The 19,518-nt window shown below is 43.7% G+C and overlaps 1 protein-coding gene across 2 annotated transcripts in view; it reads right to left on the bottom strand.

Annotated features, from left to right (window-relative positions):
* LOC121269157 (integrin alpha-8-like) overlaps positions 1-19,518 on the bottom strand; it is a 154,136-nt gene that overhangs the window by 51,225 nt on the left and 83,393 nt on the right. For both annotated transcript variants that reach the window (XM_041173670.1, XM_041173671.1), the window contains exons 13-17: positions 17,235-17,426; positions 14,469-14,514; positions 2,724-2,831; positions 2,034-2,089; positions 1,212-1,363 (exon numbers count right to left, since the gene is read on the bottom strand). In XM_041173670.1, coding sequence (XP_041029604.1) covers positions 1,212-1,363; positions 2,034-2,089; positions 2,724-2,831; positions 14,469-14,514; positions 17,235-17,426 — 554 coding nt within the window. The remainder of the gene's footprint in view (positions 1-1,211; positions 1,364-2,033; positions 2,090-2,723; positions 2,832-14,468; positions 14,515-17,234; positions 17,427-19,518) is intronic.

Raw genomic sequence — 19,518 nt, 5'->3', positions numbered from 1 at the left:
GATTAATCGGCAGGGATACAGAGATTATCCCATTCCTCTCAGAGATCTGAGTTTCAATGGGGTTCTACATTAAATATATTGGAGCAACTTCGAACTATTTCCAGGCAGGGCGAGGGTTGGGGCTACAGTTGGCAGACTCACTCAGAGGGGCAAGGGGACCGAATGACAGGCGTAGGGGGCAGTATTTTCACTGGCCTGATCCACAAGTTTCCCCACCTTTACAGGCAGAGTGGCTCGATCGGGCATTGATCAGAGGGTGGAGTGGGGTTCCATTGGGTGGGCTGCCAATCCTTGTGGGGGGACGGACGGGGGTGGTGAGGGTTAGGCCTGGTGCCTGGGGGTGTGGGGTGGGGGAGGGGATCAGGGGGATGCTGGAAGCCTCATGCTGAAGGGAATTGGAAGCCTGGGGGGGGCGGGATTCGAAAGGCTTCAGTGTGGGCGGAGGGTGGGGAGGTGCAGGGGAGGGGGGGATGTGGAGGCGCACATGGGTCACAACTTGATGATGAGGGAGTTGGGGCCTGCTGGAGAATGGGAGGTTGGAGGCCCTGTGGTGGGATCAGAGGCCTTGGGAGGAAGGTTGTGTGGGGAGGGAGAAGGTCAATCATGGAGGGTCCAGAGGCAGGCAGTTGTATCCAGAAGGCAGGTGTGAAGGCACTTACCTCCCTGAAGCTGCCAAGTCCTCGCTTGGGTGAAGCTACCTGGTGCTTGGAAAATCCAGATGACCAGGGTTAGAGGTTAAAGCTTACATGGCAATGATACTCACAGCTTCATTTGTCATATTTAAAGCTCCCAATCTTCTTGGAACAAGTTGGCTGTCTGGCCTCAGTTAAAATTGGAAATATATTGGCTGGAGATGGGTTTGGGATGGGAAATCAATTTTTCAGACTTTAACACCCACCCACAATTAAACTCAAAGCCATCCATATTTTTAAGTAAAAAGTCAGCCTGGAAGTAGAATCCTCCACATTGATCCACTGGGAGAGGAGGGTTTGGAGGGCAGGAGGCTGCGTTCTCCAATGGTTGCAGTAGAAAGAGGGTGAGAATTATTCTGCATCCGTCCCCTGCTACTCTTGGCCTGGGATTGCTTTCTGTTGAAACTGGACCAATTTTGGAAATAACACTCCAATCCTGAGCACTGACCCTCTTTTACCATCATAAGTTCATAAAAATTTGGCTAGAGTATATATTTTAATTGAAGTGGAGGCAGATACCTTGAGGTAGGCAGTGAAATTATGGCAAGCACTTTCCTTGCTTTTCATTGGACGAAACTGAAAGCTTTCCCGGTCTTGGTGTGAATGCAGAAAAAGAGTTCGTCTCTGGGATTGCCGCTTGTTTTTATCCAACTCAATATGAGCATTCAGAGCTTGAAATACAGGAAATTATAAAGAGTTAATAGCCAAGCATCAATAGATGGAAGGTAATATAGATGGTGTACACTGACAGTGCACAGTGAAGCTAGTGTCTATACACTAACAGACTCAGTGCGCACTGGAGCTAATTGCTACACATCACTATAGAAATACATGTTAAATTGATGGTCAGACATAAACAGAATAACAACATACAATGGAATTAATCACTACACAGTTTATGCTCGGCCATGTCATGCCACTGAGCATCAACCTCAATTCAACTGCTGCTACTTTCTACATGAGAGTCCATTAAATCTATAGAGTGGCAATTAGCACTCACGCAGCATTGTAACTTCTCACACAGGTGATACTCTGGGTGGATTGAAATGAAAGTAAAAGTGGGAGGGGAAGGGGTTCTGCAGTAGTGCTGTAAGCTCAGGCACAGTAGGGCCCAGAGTTTTTTTTGTCCTTACCTGGTATACAGTCACATGGTTTTCAGTAGGAACCACTAACTGAACTGCTCCCATTCCTGCCCAGAGCAACATCAGCATATACAACAGACTGGGGAGGGGGAGAGAGGGAGGGAGGAAACTGACAAGAAGAATAGAATAGAAAAGAAATATAGGAAGATAAATTCTGTATGAGAAAAGAGGAATCCTACTCTTTCCTATGTTTGCTTACCAAATTGCTGTCCAGTGCCATGTCCTTTTAGCTTTACACAGGCCTGCACTTTGAAACTATAAAACAATGGAAAATATGTTAAACCCAAGACACATAAATCATGTGAACCAGAGATGTTATAAATACATTGTCTATGTTCCTGCCTTTGAATCACAGAGCTTTACAATAAAGGACTGTTCATCCTTTCAGTCCTTCACAAGCTAACACTGTCTAATCCCATTCTCTTTCTCACTCCACATAGATGTTTATTTCCATCTCCTTAAAGCAACATTTTATTCTTTAAAACAATTAACTTACTCTGATACAACAACAGTCCTGTAGAGAATTCAGTGTTCAAACCACTCTTCATGCGAAGGATCTTTTTTGAATCTTTTAAAACTGTTTTTATATTTATTTTGAAATTGTCACTTTAATTCATTTGTTGGTATCATCTTCTGCCCAGAAGGTTGACTGCCATAGATCTTCAGGTCTGCCTGTCCTGAGCTGCCCTCACACATTCTGCATAATTCAACTGCATTCAGTCCATGATATTCATCATCCATTTCCTCCTCTGAATCCCTCTCCTAAGTTTTCTGTCGATTTTCCCTTCCAATAACTGTCTCTGTGTTTGTCTACTATCTGCTCTAATGATGTGGCCGAAGTATTTACTCTGTCATTCGTCAGCACATAAATTCACTGGAAATTTCTTACCATGTCACCAACATAGAAAACTTTGACAAGCTACATGTCTTTTGATCTGGATTCAAAATGTCCGGCATAAGTATGATTTGAGCTTCTGCTGTTATGACAGGCCTTGCTCTGTTTAGAGAAAAGAGAGAACTCATCAGCGCCTTCTGCGTTCAGTATAGCGATAGGGTATCTCAATGCTTTTCATTGCCTGGGAGGCTGAGTCCCAGGTGTGAGGGATGTTTCAGTTCCTCACATTTGTATGTAGAAATCTCAGACATTGCTGTCAGGAGGTTAGGCGTTCCATATGGAGCAACATTCACTAATTTTCCAGCACACTTTATTTGTGAATGTGAGGTATTGAACTACTTGCCACCCCTCTCCCAAAAGGGGGTTAATTGTTAATTGTTCCATGTTGTTTTTTCACAGAGTGCTTACCCTTATTCTGTGAGTAACATATTCTGCTTTCTTACCTTTATGCCACTATCAGCACCTCCTTTAGCCCTTACCACTACTTTTAACATTCCCTTTGACTGTTTGTCCATGACATCATTGTCAATCTCTCCTTAGCCTCCACCCATCGCTAGCCTTCTATCCAGCTTCACTTGCTCCACCCCATTAAACAGTATAAATTTCATCACATTTCTACGTCTCATTAGCTCTGAAAAAGTCATACAGACTCAAAATTTTAACTCTGTTTCTCTCTCCACAGATGCTGTCAGACCTGCTGTGTTTCTCCATCATTTTCTGTTTTTATTTCAGATTTCCAGCATCTGCAGTATTTTATTTTTACTTGCTCCTTTGGCTGTGTTAGGTGTTGAGATTCACTGCCTAAACTTAAACATGATCCATGATGAATTGGGGGGAGGCATCAAAGAATAGCTGTCAATTGAGGAGAGGCGAAGGTGTAGTGGTATTGTCGCTGGACTAGTAATCTAGAGACCCAGGGTAATGCTCTGGGGAGGGTTTTAATCCTGCCACAGCAGATAGTGAAATTTGAATCCAATACAAACCTGGAATTAAGAGTCAAACGATGGCCAATAAACTATTGTCAATTGTTGTAAAACATCATCTGGTTCACCTTTAGGGTCTGGCCTGGCCTCCTTGTGACTCCAGATCCACAGCAGATTCCTGGTTGGCTCTGAAATGGCCTAGCGAGCAATACTGTTGTATCAAACAAAGCCTCAAAAAATGTATGAAACTGGACAGACAAAAACCGGCATTGACCTAGGCACCGGAAATGGCAAACTGTCGACTCTCCAAAGCTCTCCTTACTAACATCTGGGGGCTAGTGCCAAAATTTGGAGAGCTGTCTCATAGATTAGTCAAGCAACAGCCTGATGTAGTCATCCTCATGCAATCATACCTTACAGATAACGTTCCAGACACCGCCACCTCCTGTCCCACAGGCAGGACAGACCCAGTAGAGGTGGCAGCACAGTAGTATACATGGAGGGAGGGAGTCCTCAACATCGACTCTGGACCCCATGAAATCTCATTGCATCAGGTCAAACATGGGCAAGGAAGCCTCCTGCTGATTACCACGTACTACCCTCCTTCAGCTGATGAAACAGTGCTCCTCCATGTTGAACACCACTTGGAGGAAGCACTGAAAGTGACAAGGGTGCAGAATGAACTCTGGGTGGGGGACATCTATGTCCATCACCAAGAGTGGCTCGGTAGCACTGCTACTGACTAGCATTACTGAGTCCTAAAGGACATAGGTGCTAGACTTGGTCTGTGGCAGGTGGTGAGGGAACCAACAAGAGGGAAAAACATACTTGACCTCATCCTCACCAACCTGCCTGCTGCAGGTGTATCTGTCCATGACAATATCGGTAGGAGTGACCACCGCACAGTCATTGTGGAGACTAAGTGCCACCTTCACATTGAGGATACCCTCCATCGTGTTGTGTGGCACAGATTTTGAACAGATCCAGCAACTCAAGACTGGGCATCTATAAGGCACTGTGGGCCATCAGCAGCAGCAGAATTGTACTTAAACACAATCTGTAATCTCCTGGCGCATCATATCCCCCACTCTACCATTACTAGCAAGCCAGGTGATCAACCCTGGTTCAATGAAGAGTGCAGGAGGGAATGCAAGGAGCAGCACCAGGTATACCTAAAAGTGAGGTGTCAACCTGGTGAAGCTATAACACAGGACTACTTGTGTGCCAAACAGCATAAGCAGCAAGTGATGGACAGAGCTAAGTGATCCCACAAGCAGTGGATCAGATCTAAGCTCTGCAGGCCTACCACATCCAGTCGTGAATAATGATGGACAATTAAATAACTCACTGGAGGAGGAGGCTCCATAAATATCCCCATCCTTAATGATGGAGGAGCCCATCAGATCAGGGGAAAAGATAAGGCTGAAGCATTTGCTACAATCTTCAGCCAGAAGTTCCAAGTGGATGATCCATCTCGGCCTCCTCTGGAGGTCCCCAGCACCACAGATGCCAGTCTTCAGCCAACGATTCACTCCACATGATATCAAGAAATGGCTGAAGGCACTGGATAGTGCAAAGGCTATGGTCCCTGACAATATTCTGGCACTAGTACTGAAGACTTGTGCTCCAGAAGTTGCTGCACCCCTAGCCAAGCAGTTTCAGTACAGCTACAACACTGGCATCTACTCAGCTATGTGGAAAATTGCCCAGGTATGTCCTGTACACAAAAAGCAGGACAATCCAACCCGGCCAATTACCACCCCATCAGTCTACTCTCCATCATCAGTAAAGTAATGGAGGGACTCATCAACAGTGCTATCAGGTGGCACTTGCTTCGCAATAACCTGCTCACTGACGCCCAGTTTGGGTTCTGCCAAGGTCACTCAGCTCCTGACCTCATTACAGCCTTGGTTCAAACATGGACAAAATTACTGAACTCTGGAGAGTGACTGCCCTTGCCATCAAGTCCACATTTGACAGAGTATGGCATCAAGGAGCATGAGCAAAACTGGAGTCAATGGGAATCAGGGGGAAAACTCTCCACTGGTTGGAGTCATACCTAGCACAAAGGAAGATGGTTGTGGTTGTTGGAGGTCAGTCATCTCAGCTCCAGGACATCACTGCAGGAGTTCCTCAGCGTAGTGTCCTCGACCCAACTATCTTCAGCTGCTTCATCAATGACCTTCCTTCCATCATAAGTTCAGAAGTGGGGATGTTCGCTGATGATTGCACAATGTTCAGCACTATTCAGAACTTCTCAGATACTGAAGCAGTCCATGTCCAAATACAGCTAGACCTATCAATATCCAGGCTTGAGCTGACAAATGGCAAGTAACATTCTCAGCAAACAACTGCCAGGCAATGCCCATCTCCAACAAAAGAGAATCCAACCATCACTGCTTGACATTCAATGGCACTGAATCCCCCACTGTCAACATCCTGGGGGTTACCATTGACCAGAAACTGAACTGGACTAGCCATATAAATACTGTGGCTACAATATCAGGTCAGAGGCTAGGAATTGTGCGACAAGTAACCCACCTCCTGACTCCCCAAAGCCTGTCTACCATCCATAAGGCACAAGTCAGGAGTGCGATGGAATACTCCCCACTTGCCTGGATGAGTGCAGCTCCCACAACACTCAAGAAGCTTGACACCATCCAGGACAAAGCAACCTACTTGACTGACACCACATCCACAACCATTCACTCCCTCCACCACCGATGCACAGTAACAGTGTGTATCATCTACAAGATGCACTGCAGGAATTCACCAAGGCTCCTTAGATAGCACTTTCCAAACACATGACCACTACTACCTAGAAGGACAAGTGCAGTAGATAGATGGGAACACCACCACCTGGAAGTTCCCCTCCAATCACTCACCATCCTGACTTGGAAATATATCGCTATTCCTTTACTGTCGCTAGGTCAAAATCCTTGAACTCCCTCTCCAACAGCACTGTGGGTGTACCTACACCACATGGACTGCAGCAGTTCTAGAAGGCAGCTCATCACCACCTTCTCAAGGACAACTAGGGATGGGCAATAAATGCTGGCCCAGCCAGCGAAGCCCACACCCCATGAACAAATTTAAAAAATCATAGAGCAAAATTCAGAAAGAATCAGGAAATAAGTGGTGGGGAGGTGGGACGGGGGGCAATTGGAAAAATACAGTGTTTTTCATAAATGTACCGTGCAACATATGGATTGGAGCAAGACAAATGGTTAAAACTTTTCAAAATGGAAAAGGAGAAAGTATAAAAGCAAAATACTGTGGATGTTGGAAATCTGAAACAAAATCAAAAATTGCTGGAAAAACTCAGCAGGGCTGACAGCATCTGTGGAGAGAGAAACAAAGTTAATGTTTCGACCCTGTATGGCTCTTTTTCAGAACTAAAGAGAAGTAAAAATGTGGTGAAATATATACTGTTTAAGGGGGGGGGGGGGGGGGGGGGGGGGGGGTAGTGTGGGTCAGGTAATTCTGGATAGAAAGCCAATGATAAGTGGAGAAAGCATAATCGGATTGTTTCAATATGAATGCTTAATATGCTGGGATGAAATTCCTCTCTGTACTGTTTAATGTGAGGCTAACCTGTTTATTTTATATATGTGAATGCTCCTGTTCAAACAGGCACAGAGTGCATGTTACTACAGGCCTGCTAAGCATTCATAACAGAGCAAACCTGATCGTAATGCCTACCTCTGATAGTTGACATCGTGTGGCGCTGCACATAGTGAGTCATGAATAAAGCTGGGAATTTCCTGGGAGTTGATCCCGCTCCAGCTCTGTGACTTCACTGGAAGTGCAGCGGACCAAGAGCATCACTGGAGAAATTCCCAGCACAGGGGCGAGTCTACAGATGAAGCAGGATGAGAGGGAGAAGTCATAAGGCTGAATAATATGGTGGCGTGCTGAGGGAGGGTTCCGCACCCAGAAGTCAGCGATGTTCTAACTTCCAGGCCCACTGTCAGAACGCGCTTGATAAAATGCAAATTGTTGCCCATTCACGGCAAAGATGGGTTGGAGGCCTTCATCCTGCCCAATCATTGTTAGAGGGCAGGATGTCTGATCACTGAGGTCGTTGGCTGTAACCTGGAACAAGGTCACAGCCAATAGCTTAAAGGGCCCCTTGGAATGGGACAGCATCAGGGCACACAGCAAATGCAAGATCGCTTCAAACCTCGCATGTTAATGTATAATTGAGCAGTTTGCAGGCTTCTAAGGTGAGTGCATTTTATTTTGCGTTCTGCTATCTCAAAACCTTGGCATTTTATTTTAACCTGAACAAGTTAACCATTTATTTGCATGGAGGAGTTATCTATCCCTTGCATGCTTTCCTCCAGTGACGTTTGTGCCATTGGAGTGAGGTGAAAGGCAAAGGAGAAGGGCCATCCCAGCTCCTAGGTTCAATGAGAACTCCCTCAGAGCTCCGAGCCCTCCTATGCGCAGTTGCTGACCAACCTGAGAAGCTGATGCCTACCGCTGGTAAGAGGAGGAAGCCAAGCCAAAGACGTGCAGCCTGGGAGGAGATGGCTGAGGAGGTCAGCAGTGTTGGGCTGGTCAGAAGGACATGGTCCCAATGGCAGAAAAGGCTGAATGACCTGATGAGGGTGGCCAGGGTGAGTAAGGCCACAATGTGTGCAATCTTGTCCCAGTGTGCGCTCATGATTACAGGAGGAAAGTCAGTTTGGCTGGACCGCAAAGGCAGCATGATTCAACAAGGGCATAGCTGACCTTGACAATGTCATTGTGCATTTAAACCTTTAGTCCAGTTGTAGGGTGGGTGGTTGGCAGAATGAGCATGTAACTGATGAGCACAGCATCCAGGCTGGCTCGCACTCAGCTAATAATGGGTAGGCGGCATGTCATAAAATAATCTAAAATGGTTAATGAGCGAACTCTTACAAATCTTTTCAGGAGAAGCGAGACCACAATGCCCATTTCTCTCAGATACTGGGAGATGGCCAGGAACAAATACAGCACTCAGTCGAGCACTCAGCAGCTGAGAAAAAACCTCTAACTCATATGATTTTAAAATGGATAGCCTGCTCATTCAAATGAGCACTCCCAGCAGTGACAGATCCACTAACTGTTAAGCTGAGACTCAGGGCTCAGCTGTAGCTTCTAAACCTGCCCTAACAAACTACCCCTTACAAAAAACAGGAACCACACATGGTGTGAATCTGACACTAAAGGTGTATTATAGCTTTCACACCATATTATGGCAGTCAACGAGGTCATTAACAACCCTAAATACGCTATTGATTGCATAATGCGGGTGGGATTCTGCCTTTTAAGCCCACCCATCTGCTGTTTTATACAAAAGTGAAGTTGTGATGTTGGGAACACCACTTGACGTCATCACACACAAGAATCCATCTCTGGATGCGGGGAATGCTCCCGATTTGGGAGTGTATTATTCTGCCGATGGAGTCACTTACAACACAGAAAAAACCCATTCCAGCCCTTCGAATCCAAGCCATTCTCCACGGAGCAATTCAGCCAGTCTCACTCCCCTTACTAGTTCCCTGTAACCCTGCAAGTTTATTTCTTTCAAATGCCTATCCAAATTACTTTTGAAATCATGGATTTTTTTTCCACTTCCATCACCCTCATGGGCAGCAAGTTCCAGAAAATTACTACCCACTATGTAAAAAAAGTTCTTTCTGACATTCCTTCTGCATCTCTTGCCCAAACCTTAAATTTGTGTACCCTAGTTCCTGTGCTTTCAGCTAATGGAAACATTTTTTCCTTGTCTATCTTATCCAAATGCGTCATAATTACATTGTACACCTCTATCAAGTCTCCCCTCAATCTCTTTGTTCCAAGGAAAACAACTCCAGGTTTGCTAATCTAACCTTGTAACTAAAATCCCCGATCCCTGGAACCTTTAGGAAGGGCATGAATGTCCTTGAGAGGCTGCAAAAGAGGCTTAAAGGTAACTTTTCAAAATGGAAATGCAGTAATCTCAGGATTACCCCCAGTGCCATGTGCTAGTGAGTGTAAGAACAGGAAGATTGAGCAGTTCAACATGTGGCTGGACAAATGAAGTAGGAGGAGGGGCTTTAGATTTCTGAGGCATTGGGACTGGTTCTGGGGCAGGTGGGACCTGTACAAGAAAGATGGGTTACATCTTAACAGGACTGGGACTGATGGCCTTGCGGGGAGGTTTGCTAGTGCTGTTGGGGAGAGTTTAAACTAGATTGGCAGGGGGATGGGAACCTGAGGGGATATTCAGAGAAGAGAGGAATTGGCAGTGGGAAGTAGTGAAACATCAACTGATAATGAAGGTATATCAGAGAGTAATATCATGGTAGATAGAATACTTGGAGGGTTTGATAGAATTAGAGTAGGCAATAGTAAGTCATTAGATGGGGTCAGAATAAAGGGGAAAGTCAAAAGAGCCTAAATCAGGTCTGATGTGCATGTATGCGAATGCACGGAATGTGGTTAATAAGATTGGTGAGCTACAGGCATAGGTTAACAAATAGAATTGTGGTATATTGTTATAACAGAGACCTGGCAAAAGAAGAGCAGGATTGGGTGTTAAATATTCCTGGGTACAAGGTGTTTAGGAGACACAGGAAAGGAAGAAAAGGTTGGGGGGTGGGGTGGGGGGTGGGGTGGGTGGTGGTGGTGGGGGGGGGGGGGGGGGGTGGGGGGGGGTGGGGTGGGGGGGTGGGGGGGGGGTGGGGGGGGGGTGTTGGGGGGGTGTGAGAGTAGCAATATTGATTAAAGATGGATTACAGTACTGGAGAGAGAGGATGTTCCAGAGAGGATCAAGGACAGAATCTCTCTGGCTAGGGGCAGGGAATCAAAAAGGTGCAACAACATTGATTGGTGTAGTATATAGACTACCAGCTAGTGGAAGGGATGTGGAGAAACAAATTTGCAAAGAAATTATGGAGAGGTCCAAGAGTTATAGAGTAATCATAATGGGGGACTTCAATTATCCAAATATAGACTGGGATATTGAGGGGCGAGAGTTCCTGGAATGTGTTCAAGATAATTTTCTGCAGCAATAAGTTTCCAGCTCAATGAGAGGACATGAACTTTTGGACCTGGTTCTGGGGGATGGATTAAATGTCAGTGGGGGAGCCTCTGGGAGACAATGACCTTTGTATTATAAGGTTTAGGTTGGCCATAGAAAGGGACAAGGAACAATCCAGAGCAGGGATAATCGGGGGAAAGCCAACTTCAATGGGATGAGAATGCATCTGAGTCACGTGAGTTGGAATCAAATGTGGAAAGAAAATGCGGAGGCTGAACAATGGGCCACCTTCATAGAAAAAGTATTGCAGGCCCATGTCAAGGTGTGTTCCCTTGAAGGGGAAAGGTAGAACAAATAAACCCAGTGCGCCTTGGATGACGAGGGAGATAGAGGTGAAGGTGAAAAGGAAGAGGTGTGCGGACAACAGATGTCAGGTAGAAAATACAATGGAGAATCAGGCTGAATGTAGAAGGACCAGAGGGGAAAAGAAAAAACTAATAAGAAAAGCAAGGAGAGAATATGAAAAGAGGCTGGCAGCAAATATAGAAGGGAATCCTAGGTCTTCTATAAGCATGTAAATAATAAAAGGGTAGTTAAAGAAAGAGTAGGGCTGATTAGGGACAAAAGAGGGGTCTTGCATGTGGAGACTAGAGAAATAACGGAGGTGTTGAATGAGTACCTTGCATCTGTCTTTCCAAAATAAGAAGATGCTACTCAGGCTGAAATGAGAAAGGAGGCAATTGGTTCACTCGAAGAACTTACAGCTGGAGGAAGGAGGTGTTGGAAAAGTTATCTTTGCTTAAAATAGATAAGGTACCAGGACCGGATGAGATGCATCCAAGGGTACTGAGGGAAGAGAGAGTGGAAATTTCAGAGGCACTAGTGATAATCTTCCAGTCTTCCTTAGACACAGGGGAGGTGCCAGAGGATTGGGGAAACTGTGAATGTTACACCCTTGTTCAAAAAGGGGTGCATATATAAAGCTGGCAACTACAGACCAGCTAGTTTGACCTCAGTGGCAGGGAAACTTCTGGAAACTATAGTTCGAGATAAAATCAATAGTCACTTAGGCAAGTGCAGGATAATTAAGGAAAGCCTGCATGGATTCATTAATGGAAAATCATGGTTAACTAACCTGCTGGAGTTTTTTGAGGAGGTAATAGAGAAGGTTGATAAGGAAAATGCTGTTGAAGTGGTGTGTATGTGTAGAGTGCCACACAACTGACTGAGCAAAATGCTAGATCATGGAACAAAAGGGAAAGTAGGCACTTGGACAAGACATTGGCTGAGTGATAGGAAACAGAGAGTAGTGATAAATGGTTGTTTTCCAGATTGGAGGAATGTTTGTAGTGGAGTTCCCCAAGGTCAGCGTTGGGATCCTTGCTCTTCCTGACATGTATTAATGACCTAGACTGTGATGTGAGGTAATTCATTCTGGCAGAAAAATTATGGTGAGACTGTGTAAAATAAAGAGATAGATTCTGAAGGAGGTGCAGGAACAGAGGGACCTTGGTGCTTATGTACATAGGCCATTGAAGATGGCAGGGCATGGTGAGAGTGCAACTAATAAAGCATATAGTATCTTAGGCTTTATTAAAAGGGGCATTGAGTATAAGAGTAAAGAGGGCATGTTGAATTTGCATAAGACTTGAACTTGTATTAGGCCTCATCTGGAGTTCTCGTCCATTTCTGGGTGCCATACTTTAGAAAGCATGTGATGGCTTTGGAGAGAGTACAGAGGAGATTCACAAGAACGATTCCAGTGATAATGAACTGAAATCATGAAGCTAGATTGGAGAGGTTGGGACTGTTTTCCTTGGAGAAAAGAAGGCTGAGAGGAGGCTTGATAGAGGTATTCAAGATCCTGAGAGGTGTGGACAGGGTAAATAGTGAGAAACTGTTCACACTCAAGAGAACATCAAGGACTAGAGGGAGCAGATTCAAAATAACTGGCAAAAGGAGTAAGTGTGATGTGAGGAAAAGTTTTTTCACCCAGAGGGTGGTTGGAATCTGGAACAAACTTCCTGAAAGGGTGGTGGAGGCAGATTCGATCAAGGTATTCAAAAGGACATTAGATTGCTCCCTGAAGAGAGAGAATGTGCAAGGTTATGGGGATAAGGCAGGGGAGTGGGACTAGGTGGAATGCTCTTTCAGAGAGCCAGTGCAGACTCGATGGGCAGAATAGCCTCCTTCTGCACTGTAAAGATACTGTGATACTCTGGAAGAAGCAAAAGTATAATCGGATTGTTTCAATATGAATGCTTAATTTGCTGAAATGAAATTTTTCCCTGTGCTGTTTTAATGTGAGCCTAACCTGCTTATTTTATATATGTGAATGCTGCTGTTCAAATAGGCACAGAGTGCAAGTTGCTACAGGCTTGCTAAGCAGTCATAACAGAGCAAACCTGATCGTAATGCCTAACACTGAAAGGTGACCTCCTGTGGTGCTGCACATAATGAGTCATGAACAAAATTGGGAACTTCCTTGGAGTTGATCCCGCTTCAGCTCTGTGACTTCACTGGAAGTGCTGCAGAGCAAGAACATCCCTGGAGAAATTCCCAGGGGCGTGTCTACAGGCTCCGAATTACACACTCAAGCAAGCTTTGCGAGAGCTGTAAGGATTTTCTCATTTGAAGAATCCTACATGTCAATAAATTTACATCAAACTGGCTGGCAACATTCACTGTCATTGCTAAAATATTGAGTACAGGCGCATGACAAAGTACTAGAATATTGCCAGCACTCTTGATCCATATCCCAGAATACTGCTGACACCCAGGAATCTGATCGCAGGCTGCTGCTGTCATCCTGGAACCATATCTGCAATACTTTTATCAAACTGGACCCACATGCTAAAATACTGCTGCCAAATGGGATCCATATCCCAGAACATTGCCTGCAACTTGGATCTATATCCCATTATGAGCTTGAACTCTCAAGGGAATTGTAAAATTGTAGTAATTTACAGCACCCAAGGAGGTCATTGGGTCCATTTAGCTTGTGCTAGCTCTTTGCTAGAAAGCAACTGAAAATGAATACCATTGCCCTACTCTTTTCCCAAACTCCACCTTCCTCTGCTTTAACTAGGTATTCAATATTTTCTTAAATCATGCATTAGTTACTGCCATCATCACTCCCTGTTGCAAAGTATCCCATCCTCCAACAGCCCTCTTTATGGAGAACCTTCTTCCAATTTCTCTCCTCACGCATTTATTGACAATTTTAAATTGATGACCTATTGTCACTGAGGGATAGATCATCCATATTTGCTCTATCATAACTCTTCATGATTTTTAAAACATCTATTATATCTCATCCTAGCTTTCTCTGCTCCAGCGTGAATAATCTTCCTCCCTTCTCAAGTCTTTCTTCATAATATCAGGGTCAAAGGGTAATAAAAATACTAGTGGGAGAGGGATGAAAATGATTCACCAGTCTGTGATTCTTGATCCCCAAACATGGTTTGTTAAACTCTCTTGTTCATGAAGACAGTGACCCTTTAATAACAAGTTAAACTATGGCGCTAATGTATTCTTTATTCTTGTCCATTATGTGATTTATGATGGATTTGTAAATATGGTGCATCACACTTGTTCATGGAGCAGGAATTTGCTCCTGAGATATGCCTTGGGATGTTTTATTATATATAAATGGCAGCTGTTCTTGGAATAAAATTCTCTTCAGACACCATTCAATGAACGGGTGAGGCAGAGCTACGTAATGGAGATATAAACTTGTAAGAGTGTAGACAATGGAGACACTGATGGTTTAGGAATGTGACTAGTTAAAGTGCAGCCCTTTTGCTGTTTGGAGGTCCTCACCTGTATAATAGAACTTTATCAGCTTCATGAGCACCAACAATCAAATCTGCAACCGAAACAAGAGCATGCATTAAAGCAGTATTTATGGAACAGCAAGGAAACTGTTTCATAACTATATGTAGCCAGGCTGTGTTCAGGAAGTGACCACAATGGACACGTTGCACTGAATCACTCTGAAGTCACAGTAGCTTCTTCACGGCGCTAAACAAGCTTCAGTATTTCATAATCATGTCTAATTAATCATCTTTAGCTCCAATTTCCTTCCCCACTTCTGCAACCACCCCTCCTCCCCCCAAGAGTTGCCAACACTTATTGGGGTACAGTTCCACAGGTTCTGCTAGTGCTTTGGGGTTTGAGTCCACAGACATTGGCAGCGTAATGGGGTTCAGTCCAAGTTAACGCCAGTTGGTGACCTGCTATATTAGTGCAGTGGCTGTTGTTCAGGTGTGAATCCAAACTGCAAGCGTCAGCAGCATATTAAACAACTCCTATTTTCACCTGATGTCCACACACAGCCATTTTCCGACAGAACTTACTGGTTAACAATGATAAAAGGGAACCAAGACTGATTATTGTTTTCTCCTTAGTTCAGAGGTTCTGAAGCCTTCTGGGATGTTTCAACTGCTGTCCCCTGCTCAGGTAACTCCACACAGAATGCAGAGCAACCCTGGGACTTTGTGTCAACATCAGATCATATATTCAGGACAGATCCATTTCAATACAATTAAAAGTAACTTCTCTCTGAGAGAATGAAAAATGCTGAATGAAAAGTTTGTTAATGCCAGTAGTCAGCTTACACACTGTAATATTAACCATAATTTGCTCTCAGCAATGTGGTTGCTGCATTTATTTCCATCTCTGCTATGGGAAGACCTACATCAGAGTCTTTAAGAAGCAGCACATTGGGGAAGCTGGTGGCATAGTGGTAATAGAATAATTTTAGTGGCCCAGACTAATATTCCGGGGACATGGGTTCAAATCCCAACTATAGAAGCTGGTGGAATTTAAGTTCAATTAATAAAAAGATGTGGAATTAAAAGCTGGTCTCAGTTCAGTAATGGTGATGTGACCATGAAACTATTGTCAATTGTCACAAAAGAAAACTGTCTGCTTCACCATTGGCCATCCTTACTGGGTCTGGCCTACATGTGACTCCAGATCCACAGAACATGGTTGACTCTAACTGCCCTCTGAACTACTCAGCTCAAGCCCAATTAGGGATGGGCAACAAAAGCTGGCCTTACTGCATCCCGTGAGAAAAATAAATTTAAAAAAACATAGTATGGGACTAGAGTCATGTTTAAATCAGGCTAGGCTACAGGTGATGGGTTCCCTCCCCTGAAGAGCATTATGAGGTGAACTCACTGGGTTTTCATAACAGCCAGCCCACCAATTATCAAACTAATTGAATTCTATCTTGTAACTTGGCATGAACTCACAACCTCCATGTTACAGACCCATGACTGTGATCATCAAATTACTGTTTGAGACAGTCAGTCAACTTGTCCTGTGGCAACTTAAAACTATTAAAAAATAGAAGAATTTTTGAAACTTGTGTTCCAAGTAATGTTTCACTTTAGCTTACATTCCAGTTGATTACACAGCTCAGAGGCTGAATGTGAGATGGAGTATTTTTACTTACTGCTAAACGCTTATTTTAATTCCTTTGCTAAAATAGAAGACACAGGAATTTTCTACCAATGCATTTTAAGTCATTGGCTTGTATTGCAAGAGGTTTATATAATTTTCAAACAAATGCACAATGCTGGCCACCAGAGGTTGCTGTCAGCTCATGTTGTGCTGCCCTGTCCCATTGTATGTATCTCCACTGAAGCCTGTGGATTCCTTCCCCGCTCACATTGTTGGTCTGAGCGTGTTTAACACAAGTGCTTAAATACCATCACAATCCTCAAAAATGTAACACTTTTGACTATCTGATTTAAATTAGATGCCAAGGGCAGGTTTAACCAACACTGGTCATATAATTTCCCTGCAACTTACTGCAGCTATTTCTTTGTAAACTGCATTTTCTCAGGTTATATCTAATCAGAAAATGTTTAACAGAGCTGAAAATGTATAGAAGACACTCCTCTGAGTATTTTGTCTTTTGTTAATAACTTGTCCCTCTCTAATTAAATATAGATTAACCCTGTCGCATGACTTTTAAAGGGAGACTACCAAGAGATGTCAAAATTGAGGACGACTGAATCAAGTTGTGACTCCCTAAAAACCCTCCTTCAACACACAATCTTTTTATTCATTTCTATCTACACTGTGTATAAAGATAACCTTCAAAATGAGACAGAAGCTGTGATTCTTCTGGCAGGTAGTTCTGGTTGATTCAGTCCAGTGCTGAGGGATATTTTGTCCTAACTCCTCCCTCCACTTTTCCATTCCCCTTTCATGGTTTGCCATCCAGATCTCACAAGGGGGAAGAATAACATTGGAAAGGCCATCACTGGGAAATATTATTTTATAGAGCTTTTGTGAAGGGCTATACAGTGCCTGATTAAGTCAAACCCTGTTTATATCACATGAGATTCTGAGAGTTTAACCAGAATTTGGGAATGATATTCCATGATTGTCCACCTTACCTTGAAAACTGAAACCCACTGACCCTGTCTATCTACCATTTCCTTCCTTTAAATACTGTTCTGACTTGTAAGATAGATAAAATAGTGATGATGTTTTTTTAAATTTTATATGTCTATATCCAGGGCACAACATCACACACAAGGAATAAAATAAAAGCCATGGAGCCATCACCTGTGTAATTATTTGCATCTATATCTGAGCCTCCTCTAAGTGAGAAGCCAAATCCCGCAGACACCACGTCAGGTGCCCATGTTCCCTTCAGCTCTTGGTAGAATTTTGGATGGAGTCCATTAGCATGGCCAAGGTAAATGAACACTCTCCCATTGCCATCTTCACCAGCATAAGGTGCTCCGATTGCTACATCTGAAGAGACAAAGATGGTTCATTAGCTTGAAGCTCAGATGTTGTCACAAATTATGCCAGAGGGTGGATATTAAAGAACTGAAAATACAAGAGTTTCTAATAAAAAAAAGCATTTTATCACTGGCTTCACCACATGACGCTCATTATGTGGCTCAATTCCAGCCTATTTCCCATTCCCCTGTAATCTTCCATTTATAACCCAGTCACTTTGGGTTCTTGACAGAATTTGGAACCAGACCTGTTCTCACGATTGAGATTCAGATCTGTTCCAAAGATTTGAACTCAGCCATGATGCTGAAGTAAAAATTCATGTTCCCAGAGCTAGTAATTGAACAGTAAAAATATATCTTCCAATCAGCAAGATATATCACATCCTGAGTCCTCCTCTGATGTTCATTTTGCTGCCCTTGGGAATTTTTGTCCTCCAGGGACCCCATGAGAAAACCTTGCTAAACAGCAAAGTTATACTGCAAACAGCACAGCCATGATTCTAAGTTTTTGGCTGTGTTATATTGCTGTATAACTCCAAATCAATCTAAATTGAAGTACAGCTTCAAACTGCTCAGTCATGACTCTGGAAGTTGCATAAACTCCTGTCGTGTTGACACCATGTTCTGTGAAAATGTGCAGAGGATAGTCTTGATCTCCCAAGTAAAGGAGCATGTATGGCCACAGCATTGTCAAGCACCTGTCACTCTGTAAAATTGCAGTATTGCACCACACTGTTGCCAGCTGCCAATGGAAGAAGGCAGAAAATGGATTGCTCCATCAAACAATGCACCAGCGGCATATTTTATCCATCTATGCACAGCTGATTGGCTATTGTTAGTGAGGTCACCAAATGGCAAGATCCAATAGTAAAAATGGTTTAGGATGATGATGACATTTACAGTCACTGGCACTGCAGTGCCTGCATCTCTCAATGGTTGCTCCTCTCTATCCATAAAATATAATGATTATAGAGGAATTCCCAATGGGGAACTCTTTGTGTCCTACCTGACATGGGGCAAGAGAGGGGAGAAGGAAAATAGTCCCATAGCAAATGGGACAAAGACAGATGTGAAAACAGTTTGCAGTGACAGAAGAGAAGACAATATCAAGCCATAAATATGATTTCTGTAAATCCTATTAATCTTGCTGCTGGCCTTTAAATATTAACTTTCACTTTTTCCATGCAGCTCTGGATACTCCTCAGCACCAATCAGGCGAAGAGGCTGGAAAAAGTGACTTTACATCAAGATATTGCTGCTGCCTCATTACACCCTGCCGGTAATGAGTGGCCACATCCCTGGGCCATAGAAAAAATGCTGGAAAACAAGGTGGATGCTAAATTGGCATAATATTGACGTATTAAAGTTTCTGCCCATATGCCACTCCCTGCCAGCCAATTTACACCAATATATCAGCCGGGCAAGTGTAATAAAACAGGCTATTCAAATGCAAGGGTTATCTTAATGGAGATATCACAGCTAGGCTCAATCTTGTCATCTCCCACTTACTAATAACCTTCTCACCAGTCTTCAGTTTGTGTTCCGACAGGGTCACTTGGATGTAGACCTCATTACAACCATGGCCCAATCAAGTTCAGAAGAGCTGAAGTCTAGAGGTGAGATGAAAATGACTGTCCTTGAGATCAAGGCAACATTTGACAAAGTTTTGCATCTTGGAACCCTAGTAAAACTGAAGTCAATAGGGATGAGGGTGGAAACTCTTTGGTGGCTGGAGCCACACATAGCACAGAAGAAGCTGGCTGTGGTAGTTGGATAGGGATGGATGATAAATGCCAGCCATGTCAGTAGCCAGGGAATGGATAATTTATATTGGCATGTAACATATTCCAGCTGGAATTACTCTACAGCACACCTCCCCTCCCAAACTTTTGTGCTGAAAGACTGAGGGCATACCGTAATGATACTATTGCAGCACTGGCTAAAATCAGTTAACTGAGTAAAAATCAGATATTGAAACCAGGATCTTCCCTAATCTTTATGGCTCAATTGTACCTGAGGCGTGCATTGAACTATTAAAGAACCCTCTAATTTATAAATAATGGCTAATGTTCTCTTTAAAATAGCAAAGGAGTGTTTTCAAA

The sequence above is a fragment of the Carcharodon carcharias genome, chromosome 23 (assembly GCF_017639515.1).
Source record: "Carcharodon carcharias isolate sCarCar2 chromosome 23, sCarCar2.pri, whole genome shotgun sequence".
Taxonomy (NCBI): domain Eukaryota; kingdom Metazoa; phylum Chordata; class Chondrichthyes; order Lamniformes; family Lamnidae; genus Carcharodon; species Carcharodon carcharias.
Note: the sequence above shows the minus strand (reverse complement) of the source record. Positions and strands in the feature narration are given on the sequence as shown.